This window comes from Sinohyriopsis cumingii, chromosome 6 (genome assembly GCF_028554795.1).
Source record: "Sinohyriopsis cumingii isolate HCF-2022 chromosome 6, ASM2855479v2, whole genome shotgun sequence".
Lineage (NCBI taxonomy): Eukaryota > Metazoa > Mollusca > Bivalvia > Unionida > Unionidae > Sinohyriopsis > Sinohyriopsis cumingii.
Window position 1 is genome coordinate 22,028,962 of NC_142966.1, and position 17,943 is coordinate 22,046,904.

The 17,943-nt window shown below is 36.7% G+C and overlaps 1 protein-coding gene and 1 long non-coding RNA gene across 2 annotated transcripts; one reads left to right on the top strand and one right to left on the bottom strand.

The window, feature by feature from the left end:
- Window positions 1-2,740: 2,740 nt before the first annotated feature.
- Window positions 2,741-4,625, bottom strand: LOC149796477 (trophoblast glycoprotein-like). The gene has a single exon (XM_089961188.1). The coding sequence runs from the start codon at window positions 4,623-4,625 to the stop codon at window positions 3,381-3,383; it is 1,245 nt and encodes a 414-aa protein (XP_089817314.1). The 3' UTR covers window positions 2,741-3,380.
- On the top strand, window positions 4,605-17,717 carry LOC149796478 (uncharacterized). The gene is made up of 3 exons (XR_016421702.1): window positions 4,605-4,734; window positions 11,495-11,704; window positions 14,378-17,717. It is a non-coding gene; the product is annotated as an uncharacterized LOC149796478 (long non-coding RNA).
- Window positions 17,718-17,943: the final 226 nt, after the last annotated feature.

A 17,943-nucleotide genomic window follows, 5' to 3' on the forward strand; every position in this document is an offset into this window, starting at 1 on the left:
TGTTGATCTTCGTTTGTCCCTATAAAACTCCCTTTATGCCTACCAAATTCATTTCACCTACCCACCTACTGTAGCGCGCATTCATGTCAGCCACTTGCAACAATGTTGCCATTATTCCCGTAGTGCCCAGTACAGTCATGTCACTGAAGCTAGATATTTTCAGGCTATAAATGAAAACTTGGGGTTTTCCATAGGAATTTTCACAAGCTGAAGCTATAAATAGATACTAGATTGTTCAAACAGGATTGTCACACAAGTTGTGACTATAAATAGATAGCTTTTTTTTCTTCATAGGAATTTCCACCGGTTTAAGCTATAAATAGTAGGTTTTTCGTAGGAATTTCAACAGGTTATAGCTATAAATAGATACATGGGTGTTTATCCACGATCGTCACACAAGTTGGGACTATAAATAGTTACTAGGTTTATCCATTGTAGTCTAAACCAATTTAACCTAATGTTCGGGGATGTTTTGTTTCCTTTAAATTCTGGAACAATTTCGTAATTTTAGCGTTACTTTGTGTCACATCCATTTGGCATTGTCTTTTCTTGATTATAGCTATTTATAGCATCATTACATTTATGCAAATTTATGAACACGCCAACATAATATCAGGTCTAGGTAATGCTTTACATAAAATCTTGGGGGCGCATTAATATATGTCTGTCTCTGCCTCTGTTGTGTTTGGCCCTATATCATCTTTGTCCATAGACACGCCCTATATAATTTCCCCATTGCATACGTGATTTTGGTCTTTCATAAAAAAAAAAGTTGAAAAAATGTTAAGGGGGCTTTGGTGGTCCTCCCCCAACGTGGTCTCGAGAGGCAGCACCCCCGATCCAGGTCCTTGGCCAAAAACACATTTTACACTCATATAAAACTGCTCTTGGTGCAACTTGTGATAATAAAATAAACCAAAATAACAATAAACTTACCAAAAATGTTCAACCTAATTTCAATAATTTCACAATATGTATAGTCAAATGGATTTGTTCTCCAATAATATTGATGCTGAAGTTATTTTATGTGCATGGCAGTGTTCACATCGTAATTAAGTCACAATAATTTGTACATTTTTGCAGCAAATAAATTATACTTTCTTTTCATAACAAATCTAAAATAAACACCCAAATACATCAACTATATACAAATAATCACATACAATCACTTGTTTTTTTTCTCCAATGGATACAACCTGTTGATATGCCAGACAAGCTCTTTTTGCGGCTTTGGCAAAAACTCGTCAACCTTCCTTTTTGTCATCACTGACATTTTTAACTCGATGTGCAATTGTTTCTTTTCCTTCTAAATGAGAGCCTTTTCCTTTCAAGATGGTGCTTGTATTGGCAACATGCAGTGCGCATATTCTGACAGAAGGCTACATCTGTCCTTTCATGCAAGAAATCTTTCTTATAGTAATTAACTGCACTTTTTCCAGATGCTTTCTGAGCTTCGATTTTTCGTATGCAGCTTATTTTATAGGTGCTGTTCCAAACTCTTCCAACCGCGATTACCGTAATTCAGATCTTTCTTGCAGAGGTCACATAATGCCAGTCCTCTAGCGTTCAGTTTTCTTATAAACTGACCAACTAAATTTCCGTCAACGTTTCGCTCCAGCCATTTCCATTTCCATACATTTTTTAAAAACCTTTATCAAAACGTTTATTGTCATCTCTCTCAACAATTTGGGACGCCATGTTTTGCCATCAGTTTCCATTACACGAAAATTCATTGGATGAATTTAAACCGTTGACCAATCAGAATACTCTTTACGAGAGTCGTGTGCTAACTAATATATGGAACGATTAATTTACAAATGTCATTGCGGAATGGGACTGGACAGACCGTTTTTAAAAACCGGATCGGAGATGATATAAAAAACGGACTATACCAATACAAATCTGATTCGTCAGAAGAAATGCGGAATCCCGCTTTAAAACTGAGACAAATTATGTCTGCCATTGTCCTTAGACAGGCCTATCCGTGTTCACGGTCCCCTTGTCCCTAGATAGTCCCATGTTCAATTCCCCTTGCCCCTAGACAGTCCCAATCCATTGTCGCTATACATTCCCTATGTTCAATTCCCCTTGTCCATATACAGTGCCATCCTATGCTAAACATTTCCTTGTCTCGCTATAGTCCCACCAATGTTTAATTTCCCCCATGTTTAATTCCCATCGTTTGCCCTAAGGTATCAATATATGTCTATATCTCTCCTGTATTTGTTTCTCTCTAGAGTAGCGCATAACCCTTGCTACATTATTACCAATGTTCAGTACCCTGACGTCACCTCACCTGTTCCATTCCTATTATCCCTATACAACAACCCAACTGTACCTTGTCGGTATTCAGTCCCAATATTCCCCATGTCAAATTCACATTGTCGTCAAAGTGCACCCCCACCCCACCCCCGTTTAACGTTAAGGTCCCATCGTCGCTAATATGCCCCCCTATACTACTTCTCAGACTCCTATATCTTACCATTTAATCCATGGTCAGTCTGTCAGCCCATGGGAATTTCGTGAAGAACGTTGACATGACTTTTTAAAGCTTGTGCTCAGAGGAACACTGTAAATATTGCTGCCATTTTTCCTTAGATGTCGAATTCAAATGTGCATGTAACTCAACGTGAATTCTACAAGTAGCATATTTTATTTAGCATCTAGACGAAATCACTGTTTATAAATATCAGTAAACTAAACAAAATCTATATGGAGGTGGAGAGGGGGCAGACTCATCTGAAATCAAGGAAGCTTTTATTTGAACTGTTGGAATACATCAATAGACTCTTTGCCCATACACCAATATTTGTATATCATACAATTTTTAAAAAAAATAATGTTTCTCGTTACAGACTTCTGCAAACAAAACGTTTTTCAAAAACATGACATTAATTTATCATTGAGAGCATTAGGTATATTACTTCTTCGAAGAAAATTCTGGAAACCTTATTATGGCAGATTTATTTAATAATATCGTATCATAATTTCCCAAAATGGTTCCACCGATACTTTCATTTCAAAATGCCCAATGCTGTCTTGTACATGAAAGAGGTATATGTAGGAATAATGGCGAACGTGCATGTAACTATTTAACGTTTTCCTTAAATACATGTATGACGTCAACTGAAAATGTAACAATCATTTCTGGAATGCTTATTTTATTATATAAAAAAAGAATATACAATTTCAGAAAAGTCATACAAATTTTATTTAAAAAATATTAATCTCCAATCACAACACGTAATAAAGGTGGCATACCATGGGAATTTTACACATATCACCAGAATTTATATCTATCAACTTTTAAACAAATCCTAAAATCCTAAAATGCAAGTAAATCCGACAATTCCACACAGAAATAGTATATTTTATACGTGTTAAACATGGCTGACAGATGAATATCCCACATTTGAATGTGAAGCAGGGCGAGATAGTTTCACAGACGATGTACTACAGCCTTTGCACAACTTCTTCAATTTTGTCCTGTTGATGTACATACCAGTGACGAGAGCTATTCCAATCAACCCAAAGAGAACCCCCATGACAGCGTATGGCGCCTTCAGCCGCTCCTCGTTATTTGGGAAATAGCATTTAAAATCCTCATCATTGAGGCTCGTTACACGGCGTCCTACGTATGAACTGTGAAATCCCTGGACGCATACAAGATGATCCAGGTCTTTTATAAATGCGGAATCGACGCTACGAAAAAATCTGTACGTGTCCTTTAAGTAACAGTCACATTCCCATTCATTATTTTTAAGATACATGGTGAAATTGGCGTGATGACTGATATTGGTGATATTCACGATAAAATCTGGTAACAGTTGAGGAAGCATATTATTGGACAGGTCAATGGTCGTCGTATTTAAGCACGTATAAAGACTCATACGGGAGATGTAATTGTGTGACAGATCTAACGTTTGAAGGCTAGGGAGAGTACATAATGACTTGCCAGCTTCATCTGAAAAGGCCATAAACTCGTTATGACTGAGATTAAGCGTTCTGAGTTCTGTTAAATCGTTACTTTTGAAAACCTCGACGAGTTTGGGCAAGTGGTAGCTACCGTCCCACATATCTTCAAATGCATTACTGAGATCTAGGGTTTTTAAAGACTGAAGGTTGTAAAAATATCCAGTTTGATCAGAATGCCTGTACACTTTCCATTTATTATCGCGTAGCGTTAAGTTCTCGAGCCTGGGCATACAGTGAAAGGTCTTCCCATGAATCGTTTCGATACTATTATTGGATAGGTCCAGGGCCTTGAGATTACTCAGTCTGTATTTCGGATCAGCCGAGCAGTTTCCGAATAAATTTGGTGGGAGCTCTCGACTTCCATTCGTGCCAATATTATTACCTGTAAGTTCTATGTACTGCAACTCGTGATATGTACCATCGTTTTCTAAGTATCCTTGAAGAACTATACTCAGATTTTCCCCAAGCTCCTCTTCCTTACAATCCTTACAAATAACGTGCGTTATATTGCAGTCACAGCACCTGAACTTTGGGCACTTATCAACGTTAAAACCATCAGCAGGAGAAAGCATTAAAACTCCAACGATGAAAAGTTCCTCGAGTACCATACAACGAATTACACAGGAAAACACTCCATGAATCAAGGCCATGTTGTTTTATTAACCTGCTATCATCCCACGCTGTATTCTGTTATCGCTCTCCAGTCAAACCTTGGTTGGAAAGTTGCTAGACTGTTAAAATGCAGACGTGAGTCACAGGGTAAGATAAATAACTCTGGTGTAGGCACCGTGTCTGATTATATTGAATCGGGTCATCCGGTAAGAGCTCTATAGTGATACACAGTAATAAAGGACCCAGCTTTTCAATTGCAAGGCAAGTATTAATATATAGCCATCCACGACCACCTGGGATTTATATCCCATCGTTTAATAATAATAATAATAATAATAATAATGTTCCAAAAGGCATGTTCCAATTGTGTTCCCATTTAATAATGGGTTCGAACAAACCCCGCGAATTCGCCCACGTTTCTTGAAAACAAATGTCCATATTGACTTGATCCTCAAAACACCTTGGAGGGTCTTGTAATTGTTACTGTTCTACCTGTTGCTATCGTTGTCATGATAAACTCAGTCTTGTCAGGAAAATATATCATACGACTGGCCCCAAAATTCTGGATAGTTTCTATCCATGGTAATATGATGCCCCAAATGAATGGCCCTCTGCTATCAAAATCCCATGCCCATGACTGTGTGAGCCTGATGAGTTCGTCCAGGCCGGTATAAATTACTGTTGCACCCGGTTATTAGTTGACAGAACCACAAAACATGTTATTGATGCAGGTGTCTGTGACAATATAATGAGTGTCATTGTATATGCATTTCACTCTACTATTAAGGCTTATTACTTCACAGTCTTTTTTCCAGCCACATATGAACTTTTTAAACGGTTTTATGAATAGTCCATATACATGGTGTTACATCACACGTTGTATTTTGTGGGCCTCAAAGAATGATGCACTTGCAATTTTTTAAATATTATTTCAATAAATATGCATTTTAAAAACACAAAAACAATCACATAATAATTTTAGAAACTCTAAGATGGTGAACACACTATGCCACTATTTTTACATATGATACACACTGGAACACGTTTGTACCAAATGTTAAACATATATTGCAGACTGAACTGAAATTTTAACAAAATCCAACAAATACACATACATACATACATTCACAGATATATATATATATATATATATATATATATATATATATATATATATATATATATATATATATATATAAGTGAAAATGAAGTTTATGTCAGCTAAGGAATGAGATCATACATAATATGAGATTCCAATATCACCTTCCAGTATATGTAACATTTACTGTATATAACTGTTTGCAGGGCCATGCCAGGCTACACTCCTAAACACACACACACACACACACACACACACACACACACAGTCACTTGTCACTTAAAATTTGGCCATTGTTTTATTCTTATTAGGCATTATGCACACTTTGAACGAATAGACACATAGACTTTTGCGCTGGTGCCCTTTCAAGGAAAGTCAGGGCCCTCTTGAAATTTTGGAACCCACCCAACCCCCTCACCCCCTGACCTAATCTGGCCCTGATTTGTGTTGCAATACCTTTGAGACAAGGCAAACTTTTGTGTCAAACCATGTGACAGGAGAGAAAAAATGTTCAACAAAACTCACCAAGGAAAATGACTTTAGAATAAATAATAAAGGTCTTGTCCACCTCTATAATTATTCCTCCAAATTTAGAATATATTCAGTTCTTGCTGATGTCGAATAAATGCCTAATGTAATGTTTTATATGTATTACCTGTTATAACCTGTGCTGATTCGGACTTGACACATGTGTATATTCTTTCCATGATAAGATGAATCAGCAGAGAGAGAAAACAACAAATGGTTCATGGGAGAGTACCAGTTTGTTTCTTCAAGTTTTCTAAGTGGTAAAGCTGTCAAAATGTTAGAAAAGTTCTACCGGTTGACCGTCGATTCTAACAATCGGTTACCCAGGTACCCGACAAAGGGAAATTGTATTACATCTGTACAAACCTGAAGTTAAGTCCACATTTTTTTAATTCACACAGTATCTTATAAATATCACTATTTAATGTCATCTGGTACAAAGACCAAGAATTCATCCTCATTGTCTGATAAAGTTCTGAGATCCTTCATCATTATCCAGTAAATCTTTGTGGTGTAGTCATTGTAAATATCATCTGACTCCCTTTCCTTGGCCTCACTGTAGTAAGCGGATGTTTATTTAAAGTCTGAGCTTGAGCTTTGTAAGTAACACTTTGATCCTGCAACTTGTAAAATCTATTATAGGTTGCAACTGAACATACCATTTGTGCGGCAAGATGAAATAACCATCCTCTTTTACTTGCCACTGTACCCCAGTCGCGGTTCAATCAAAGAGTTCTCACAAGCTGTAGGTTTAGGGCCAATTATTTACAGGACAAGACACACCTCTGCTTGGGGCTGAAAAAGTAGGTGCACTTAAGTCTCAATCACAAGGACTGTCAACTAGAAAACAACATGAGTGCTGCTTTTACAAGCATGGGGAAGAAACTATAAATCTGGAAATATCCGACCCAACTTAGTATAGATGCCAGTTCGTATCCAGGTATATGGGGACCTGCCTATTGATATTAACCTAGGTTATAAATAGTGCCATAAAGTACCCGTTTATCATATATTTTCTTCATGAACTCTACAAGAGTTCGTTCCACATCACCTGATTTATTGGTGGATAAATTTGTCCCATCTGGCTTAAAGACTGACTGGCAAGTATTCAGGGGAGAGCTTAGACAGTCCACAAGTACACAATCGTTGTCATCTTCTTCACTGTCCTTTTTCTTTTCTCATTGCTTTTCTCTTTCATGTTCTTGCATGATGTATTTTTTTGGTGTATCTTTAGTCCTCTTGATTGTTGACCCTTTTGATCTTTCTATTCTATTAATGAGATATTTGGGTCAGTTTATCAATTCAGTGTTAGGACAATCACTAAGTGTCATACCCTATAGACCCTCTCTTGCTACATATCTGTGAATCATGAATTTTCCTACTTCTGTGGTTGAATCTAACATATCTTGCTGCACCTCTGGATTCTCCTTGTGATATACATTTCTTAGAATGTGGTCAAAACATTCCCTTTCTTGGATGTATAAGACCATCTATTCTGAAAATATGTCTCAAGTCATTATCACTGGCTCCCCCCCATGTACCTTTTATGATAATTTGGATGTTATCTCTTCATCTTAATCATCCAAACATCCTCTCATGAGATGACAAACTGGATTACTGTATGCAGTTGTCTCTGCTCATCTACTGTGGACATCTTTATCATTACATTGCTTAGTGTGGTACTCGGTCGATTACATTTCTTTGCGTCTCTGTGGTCAATCTCGATCATTGTCTAATCCAAAGCTGACATTACTACCATTGTGGGAGGTACTGAATAGAGCATGTTTCATTTGTCTGTGAAAGTGACTTGATTTGTAATGTTCTATTAAGAGCCGTGAGCGAAATCCAGCATAACAGTGGAAGCTCCATTTAAGAATGAGAATGAAAGTGAAGACTTCACAGTGTCCATATTTTCCACTATGTCTTTCAGCAACGGCGATGGCAACAATTTTGTCACATTGCCTCATTATATCAGTATGCAGGGAAACGTATTATTCTTAGTGGATGTTTTCTTAATGAATTCTTTCGCCATTTGTCCCTATCTCACTTCAAGCTGAGATAACTCATGATCAATAATTTTTTCTCAGATCCTCTGGATGTGTATGTGGTAGCGAGTCGATGAACATGATGAGAACAGATGTATGCTAAGCTGCTGACAATCGGCAAACATTTCACGTGGCTGTCTCGATTTTCTCAATAGTTACTAATTTACTGCAGTCTTTTTCAACATCATTATCTCTCATATATTTCAGTATATGAATGAGGCCTGATGTTTCATAGGCTGATATTAAATTTATGATTTTGGACATTCTCAAGTGCAGTACTGGAAATTCTGGAAGAATTATTGCATACTGTTTTGTTCCCATCTATAAGCTTAAAAAGATTTCTTGCAATCTTGTAGTCAGGTGCAAACAAAACATTTTCATTTGTTTTACTCAATTCAGCCTTCTCCAAAATATCATAGAGAACCACTTTCAATGTGGCTATATTGTCATCTCTACCACTGAAAGGTGGAGGAAGAAGGCATAATAGTGTCGTTAATGGTGTGTTGTTTAGATCTTGATAATCTAGTATGCTACAATTAGTTCCGCAAACAACAGATTCACCTTTGTTTGACATAAATGGTATTTGTATTTCTTCAAGGAGGGCTTGAACATCTTGGAGAATGTCTTTATCAGCATCAACTTTTATCCTAATATTTGAATATTCTTCTTCTTCCTCTTCTCCTTCTCATTTTTTATTCATTGTATCTTCATAAATTGGTTGTACAGCCTCCTCATCAGTATCACTGATCTCAATATATGGAATCAGGTTACAATTAATACTTCCAGTTCAGTACCCAGTCTATTTTTAGAACATTTTTTTCCTCTCATTTTGGTGGTGATAGAAGAGTTTTATTATTGCATGTTTGGTTGGGATTTAAAAGTAACTGGTTATTCTTGATAATATGAGCTCAGGGTGTTGTTGTCTGTGTGTATTTTGGTAACAGTGCACAGTGAGTAATAAGGCCTTGGTGATGATCCAGAAGTGAAATCTGTGTTCTGTTTACATGCTGCTATGAGGGTCCCCGAGTGGCCGAGTGGTCTAAAGTGCTCACCATTACAGATCACTGCCATCTCACCTATGTCTGTGTCAGTTCGAGTCTCAAATTCAGCTAAAGTGGTTATGTGAGAAAGCTTGCCAGTAGCTTCTTGTGGGTCATTGGTTCTTTCCAGGGTTTTTCCGGGTTCTTCCTCCACCATTAATACTGGCCGTCATGTATAGCCTATCTTGTGCTGAAAATGGCGTTAAACCCTACAACAACATGCTGCTTTGTTGACAGTCCAGCATCTCAAAAAAGAGCAGGTCAACCTTTGACAAGAACTTTGCCATGAAGTCATCTTTGAAGGTATTTTAGATTAACATATGATTTGCATTGATTGTCACACACTGGAAAGGTCAGTACTGAGAAACAAATGTAGAGAACATATAGTAAAATTAATTCTGGTCTATGTCCTGTCAGGGCAGTATTGAAGTAAAGTTTAAATTGGTATAAAATCTTTATTATTAATGATATACACAAGAAATTTGAATATGTCATGTATATTGACTTTGAAAATATAAGAATGAAATTAAATGTAAAAAATTAATTTTTATTTTAAAAATTTTAATAAAATTAAAAAAAAAAATTAAAAAAATCCTCATAAAATGCACATATATAACATTTTTTGGAATTATATTAAATGTTATCAGCATATATATATTCCTACACCATATACAAGCTCCAATGTTGGATATTTGTCACATTTTGTAAGAGAAAATATCTTTGTAAGTCAAAATGAGATCTTCATTTAAAATACACGAAGATAAAATTATCATTTGTATTGGCCATTCAGACTATTTATTAGGGGTCCAAGCAGTTAATTTATGTGTTTATGATGGGGTCACTTCCTAAGTAACACTGCTTGTATAGCCTTCAGTAATTGTATGTAAACATAGCTATAAGGTATTTAGTGAGAGGACAGTAATGAAAACTTATACTAGAACCTACTCAAATTCTCTACTAAATCATTTTAAACTGTCTGAGAATGAAATACAGGTCAAAGGGATAAAATATGCTTTCCCCATGTGTATTTACCCTTGGATGTAAAAAACAGCAAAATGATGTAAGTTGAACACAAAATGCATTACATTTTATTGTTCAGTTTGGTTAAGATAGTGATTGGTGTAGTGCTTCATTGTGGCCTATATGATGTTATGGGAATTCTAATGATCCATCTTGCTTTATGCATTATTAATTACTAATAATATTTGTTAATTGACACTCTAAAGATTACATAAGAAATATTCAAACAGATTTGAATTTAACTTTGTACAACTGATCTTAACATGGTTACATATCCCATATGAACAAATATCCATCCATTTTAGAATGTTTGGGATCAAAAGTTCACATTCATATAGGCTGACATTGTACCTATAGTGAATCTGTAAGGCACATTTATGGCTATGTGCACTGAAAATATCCCAAAATGTTATTTTCATCATGAATATGTCTATGAATGGTAACATATTTCAATGTAGTACTTTGACAGAGTGCGGTATTGAAGTATCAACTGGTATCTGATTCCATTGAATCAATGACCTTAATAATTGGTAACCAACACTCTTAAAAATACACTATAAATGTTCAAACAGATCATTTCAATTATGTTTGTACATTTGATCTTAACAAGTACATTGTATATGTATGACATATGCAAATTTCCATCCTTGTTTACAAGTTTTGGGGATCAGAATTTCACATTTAGTTGATGATATAGGATTTATTGGTACCTATAGTTGATCTGTGTGGCCACATTTGGCTGTATTCACTTGCAATATCTAAAATTGTTATTTCCCTCATGAATAAGATTGCTTATAGTAATATATTCTAATTCGTACATTGTCACTTGACTTTCCTGTATACTGATATGTACTAATGTTTGCACCAATGATCAAACCTCATCGCCCCAACATTGCCTTAAACTTTATGATACATAGTCTACCTAATTAGTTGTTTAACTTGTAAATGGCTAAATATACTTCTAGAAACCTCATATATTTTTAGGATGAATTTATTACTTTAATACATGGTCATTGCTTCACATATCTGAGTGTCACTCTGTCAAGTTTAATATTTTCCCCCATGCTTGCATCCTTAATGTTATTTTGAAATCACCATATCTAACACATTTTAGCTTCATTTACATAGATCTTACTGTTTTCTAGAATTACGTGAAACATATTGTATCTTTTCAGGTCTAGCCTGGTATCTGGAACAAAGTGTTAGAGTTGGATCAGCTTGGAAGCTCTCCAGTAGTCTGGTGGTGATAGAAAGGTTTCATAAGGGCATGTGCAGTGTACTGCCATAAGTGACCAAGATTAGTTCATATCACCACACTGATATATAGCAGCTCAAAGACATGGCTTAGGTCTTCACGAGAGAGATCACCACCAATTTTCAGTAAGGTAGAGCCTCCCTAGAAACTATTTTCCTATCCCATTGCCACCTTTTATAGTTATCGACGTTGAAATGGAATGCATTTTTGCTATAAAACATGGTACCCATCAGAACTTTAAATCTGAATGTGCTATTAGTTATGGAAACAACTGCCAAAGTACCTGACACAATAAATGTGGAACATAGCACCTGTCATTGTTTCATTAGTGAGTGCACCTATATGCATCTGGACAGGTATATTGTGGTTTGCTGCCAAAATCACTATGAGCTATGTTGCTTCACTACCCCTTAGAAAAATGTTATCAGTTGTACAGAACCAAACTACCATTTGTTTTAAATACCATTCATTATTCAACTTTTCTGTCTAAAATTTGTCAAACTGTGTTTTAAAACTTGTATGAAAATTTAAGTTTTCAATAAAATTTAGTTTTGAAAATTTAAATGTTTATTTAATTTGCTATTAAACTTTAATTTATCAATATTTGTAACTTGCAAACATACTTTCAGACAGGGCTTATCTTGAAATACAATTAGGTTTTTACTGCATTGAAAAGTTCCTATAATTAAGGAAGATATAGCAAATTTAGTTTTGGTTTCTCAAGAGCACTTGGACCAGAAATTGCACCCTGTGGAACACCAGCACTACATACTTTCTGACAGGTGTCACATGTTTTGTTTGCAAGAGAATTCAAAAAGACTTCATGTATAAAGTTGAAATAGGTATAGCATGCAAATACAAAAATTTGACTAAAATTGGCTTAAAACATGGGGCCTGTCAGGAATCGGGTTACAATTAATACTTCCAGTTCAGTACCCACGAATGTAGTTCTAGTCTATTTTTAGAACATTTTTTCCTCTCTCTCATTTTGGTGGTGATAGAAGAGTTTTATTTATGCATTTTTGGTAGGGATTTAAAGGTATCTGTTCATTCTTGATAATATGACCTCAGGGTGTTGTTGTATGTGTGTATTTCGGCAACAGTGCACAGTGAGTAATAAGGCCTTAGTGATGATCCGGAAAAGAAATCTGTGTTCTGTTACATGCTGCTATGTTGACAGTACAGCATCTCAAAAAAGAGCAGGTCAACCTTTGACAAGAACTTCACCATGAAGTCATCTTTGAAGGTATTTTAGATTAACATATGATTTGCACTGATTGTCACACAGTGGAAAGGTCAGTACTGAGAAACAAATGTAGGGAACATAAGTAAAATTAATTGTGTTCTATGTCCATATGGTAACAAATCCACAAAATACATTTGGATCATACTGATGTTTTCATATCCTAGACTGTATCCCCATTACCGTCAGCTGCTGTAATGGTGGTAATGGCTCCACGAATGCCCGCTATATCTTCACTGGAGATGTTTAGTGAGAAGTTTTCGTTTCTGTCATTATTACTAACATGATTCATTTTCTCCACATCATGACTGGCCAAGGATGAAAAGCTTTCGTCTTGATCCTTTGCTTTCTTGCTGCAATTTTGAATTTTCCATCAAAGCCGCATTGTTTAGAATGTCTGTGAAGGGCTGTAATACGTAAGTCTTCTTTTCTTGTTTATATGTATTTCAGGCCCATGTGGCTTGCTGCTGAAAACGTTACAAAGCACTCTTTGTCTAATGTCATCTTTAGAAGCACCATTCTAGATCTTTTTATCAGGTGTGGTACTACAGTGTATAAGGATTTATAGCACGTAGCCAATACTTCTTCGGGGCATGTAGACAGATCTCTACGCATGAATGCTATGGTGTTGTTTGCCTTTGTAACAAAGTAAATGTCGCTGTTCCATGATAAGGTGCTTTCAGTGGTGACTCCACTCAGCGTAGGTAACAGTAACAATTCATATTCATGGGGACGGTCAGGTGTGCGCAGACTCCAGATAGGGTTACCATAGGGATAGACAGACCAGAGTACAGATTGACCCTTTGCTACAATATATGCTGAGACGAAAGGCTAAATATTTAATTACATATGCAAAATAGTGAAATATATATTGAAATAATTCTGGTTAAATAAATTAAAATAGTTAAATGAACACTGAATTTGCTACTACTCAAGTACATCAGATTTAAAGAAAACTTGGACAAAATTGATCGTGAATTTAATTTTTTTAAAAACAACAACAGCAACAATAATACAATTCCCAGCAGCACAAATGAATTTCTAAATGAATATATATGATATGAAAATTCCTACAGATATGCTTTAATACCAGTCATCTTATCGAAGCGATTTGAAAGATCAGTTTGAGAAAGCACTGGATAAAACTCACGGATGTATGCTGATCGAGTACCATCTATCTTCCCATCGTCTCAAAATTGGACTTTTCTGACGGTAAAACGCTCTTGGTCGCCTTTCCTCACTGTGTGTTAGCGATTCTGGGTGGAAACACTGCTCTCACTTCCACTCAAAACATCAACAACAAAAACCAGTTACGTAGGTATATCTGCTACTATACTGGATTGAACTAAATACTGAATTTGATGTTTGTATACTCGATATTGTCAAGTACAACCTAGTGAGAAACACGTCCAATCCTTTCCTGAGAGTCATTCCTTTCAAAGCGGAGTCTGTCATAGCTTCTTAGGATGAAGGAGGAAATGCATATCTCGTTCACTGAGAATTTACGCATCTTTGTTATCATCTCGTCAGTAAATCGTAATTTGACAGTTTCCATTTCAGAAGAGAAGATCATGAGAGGGTAGTATGAAGACTTGAGTAACCACCCCTACCTCCACTGATATCCTTTGAGACTGGTGTACTGGTTCGTCTAAATCTTTAACCTGTGAGAAACAAAACTTCAGTACCTTCTGGCCTACAGATCTAACATAACTTCCTTGAATCCAGTGGTGTGTGCTAGAGATGGACTTCCTCATCGAAAACCTTACAATGTTCGAGTTTTTGTCATTAACTTGCAGTTCAAAGAAAAGACTATCTGAATTTTAGGAACACGTTCTCCACAACACCCTTACGGAGTTTGTTTTTGTAGTTGTTAAAGAAACGAACTCTGTCTGAGGAGAGGCAACTGTTGTGTTTCATAACATAATAATTCACTACTTCCTCTTTTATAGCTGATGGCTTATGAAGCAGGAATTCAAGAATTCAGGACCCAAAACTAGGTGGATATCCTATCCCCATGCACTTTCAAATATTGCAGTCGGCGTTTGGCCACTTTACGTGTTCTTCGGTTGCGAATGCATTCGACATCGTACACGACGTTTTCTTTCTAGGCCACTTGTAACTCAGGCAAGCAAAATGTTCCTTTCAACACTTCTCATTTCATGTCTTCCAAATACATGTATAAAGATCACATCCAGGAAACAAGTATGTTACTCATATCAGTAAATAACCTTTGTCAAATGTACATGTGGTTTCTCCAATGCGAACCCAATCTCTGGTCTGCAAATTGTTTTTCCTTTTTGTGAAGGGTGACATTCATGACGATCGATCAGACACCATCACGTCTTTTTCAGTGGTCACTTCTTAGAGTGCAACCAATATGCTTCGATAGTACGATTGATTGTAAGCTTTGGCTAGACGTGGTTACACGTCGATGTATGAGAGTATGTTGATGTGTACACTTTCTGTCATATATTCTTTCAAAGTTCTCTGTAAACGTTCCACAACACTTTTTTTTCTGGATTTTTTCAGTGGTGAAAAAATGAATTGTTTTTTAAACAATATTATTTGAAAAGTTTAGTCCAGAAATCTTGTGCCTTTGTATGTTTATTATCGTAGAAGGTGAAGACCACTTTGTTTCAAAACCATTTTTAAAGCTCGCACTAACTCTGAACTTGTTTACAAGTCAAAAGAACCACCCAGATTAATTTTAAAAACATTTCGATGACACAAAACATGTATTTGTAACGCCGACTGAACTCTGCCAAATGAAAGACAGCTGCCAAATCTGCTAAATCTCTTGGCCATTGATGACTGATGCCTGCTACTTTGTCTTGACATCGGGGAAATTTTCGTCGAATGGGTTTGTGTTAACGTGTAGGTCGATTGTTCTTGTAACCACTGTCGCACATCTTGCAGACGTACACTTTGGAGTCTGGCTTTAATAGCTTAATTTTGATTGGGTGCGGTAGCTTGCCGCCTCATTCAATTAAATTCACAAACCCGAATCACAGACATATCTGCTCGATACGCCAAGGTGTAGATAAGGTTATCATATCGGAACCTTAGGTAGGGAAGATGGTGTCTGTCTTGCTGTGTTTTTTGTTTTGCTTTTACTTCTCATACCAGTCTAAAAAATCTCTCAGAGTAGGTTTAGCTGTCTCATCTAATGCTTTCTTGATGAAATATTTGAAGACATTGCAATAACTGTCCACATCTTGGCGATTTTTCTGTTTCTGACAAATCGGTTCGATTTTAATTTTTGCTGTAACTGTGACATCTGTGTAGGGTTAAGACTATGGGATAAATGGGTGAATATCGTTCGTACCAACAATGGAGTTTCATCCATCAGTTCTATAGAACGAAAGTGAGTTTTCGTCCTTCCATAAGACCGCAAGGTACAAGTGCATGTCTTTTCAGTAAGGGATTTCCTTTTAATGTCTTTTTTCCTTATTTTTTATGACTCGTCCTTAAAAAAATTGTTCAGCAATCGATCCTAGCAAAGGAGCAGTCCAAGGACGTCATTTCAACTTTTTTCGGGGCGGGGGGGGGGGGCAAAATTTGACGGGTTTGTTAAGTTTCGCATATAGACAACATCAATTTTACATTTTACAGCACGTGCAAGTTCGGGGGGGGAGATGCTCCCCTGCCCCCTCCCCCCCAAATGACGTCCCTGGAGCAGTCACTTTTAAGAAAGGTCCGAACAAATATGATCGTATTTGCGCATTCTTTTCGGGACTTAAGGCATACAGTGCACGATCGAATTTGGCAGACAAGATTGAAAGGATGTCATGCTAAATTATGTTAGATAAAACATAAGTGCAGGATGTTTTATAAACTTTTTGCAGTCAGACGTCAAAAGTTACATATAAATTAGACAACCTGCTTATTGGTACCAATTGTGTGACGAACTGGTGCGAAATCTTAAATAATCAGGAGCGGTAAGTTTAAATCAATGCGTAAGTATGCATGGGGTATTTGAGTGGCATCATCATACGCGTAGTCAAACGTTCTCAACTTTTTAGCTATTACTTGCACTTGAGATTTATCTTTTGAACCTTTTCAATAATACCGCATAATGGGCTCGAGACTGATGGTTCCATGTGTTTTACTTTGTTGAAATAAATTTTGAGCCCAGTCAATGATACTAACATTACAATGATGTCCTTTTCGTATAAACCACAGTTTAAGTCTTCTTCGTCTTCTCCTAATGTGTTTAACTAAAGTGAGACACGATATCATCTTCATGTTAAACTCGTCATTGGATTGTTGAACGTTCTGAATGTTATCGATAATTTTGAACGCTGTTAATTATGCCGTTGAACTAAACTCGAGAGATTGAAATCTCGGGCGGAGTCTCAATAAGCAATTTGTTCGGACTAAGTCCATTATTCTGTTCGTACATGCTTGAACGTCGCTAGAGGCGGATCATAAAGAAGTTGTGAGACATTAAACTGTACTCCGAGAGCCGAAGTTGTGTGTTCGTTATTATGCGAGAAGGAAGGCTTCTTGAGGAAGCTTTCTGGGTGGGTATGGGGGCGACACCCAAGGATTGGAGAGAGGGAAGACACGTGGAGAGCACATGGGAGGTCTACTGTGACGTAAGCAGTTTGTTGGGAGGCGCAATGCCGGAAGAACACGTGGAAGAGAGTACCAGAAGTGACGGAAGGACGCATCTGGAAGTGACAGCAGAGCATTTAGTCATGGGTACAGAAGTACCAAAAGAGAAACAAGAGGCAGACAGATGAGTAACAGAATCAACACTGTTGGGAAACACTCTCTCTTAAGACTTTAATTTCATATGATGATTGTTTGTATTTGTTCGAAAGAAATTGCAATTGAGAAATTTGTCTTTGGAATAGTTGATTACGTTTGATATATTTGATTAAATTGTTATACCTTTCTCCTTGAGCTTTTTATACACCTAGACCGTCGGCATTGCTAACTGGGAACTCGGAGCTCTTTAAATTTTAATTGTCCCCCTTTCCCGGTGTTAGATATAGTATCGTAGGACGCACGTGACAGAATGAATTACAAAATATGTCAAATAGAAAAAAAATGTTCTCGGCTCTTCTTATTATTACAACTTACGTCTGAGGTCCAGCAAGTGAAAATGACCAAAACGGAGC

Excerpts from the sequence above, each read along its gene's own strand:
- LOC149796477 (XM_089961188.1), bottom strand. The coding sequence starts at position 4,625 with ATGGCCTTGATTCATGGAGTGTTTTCCTGTGTAATTCGTTGTATGGTA.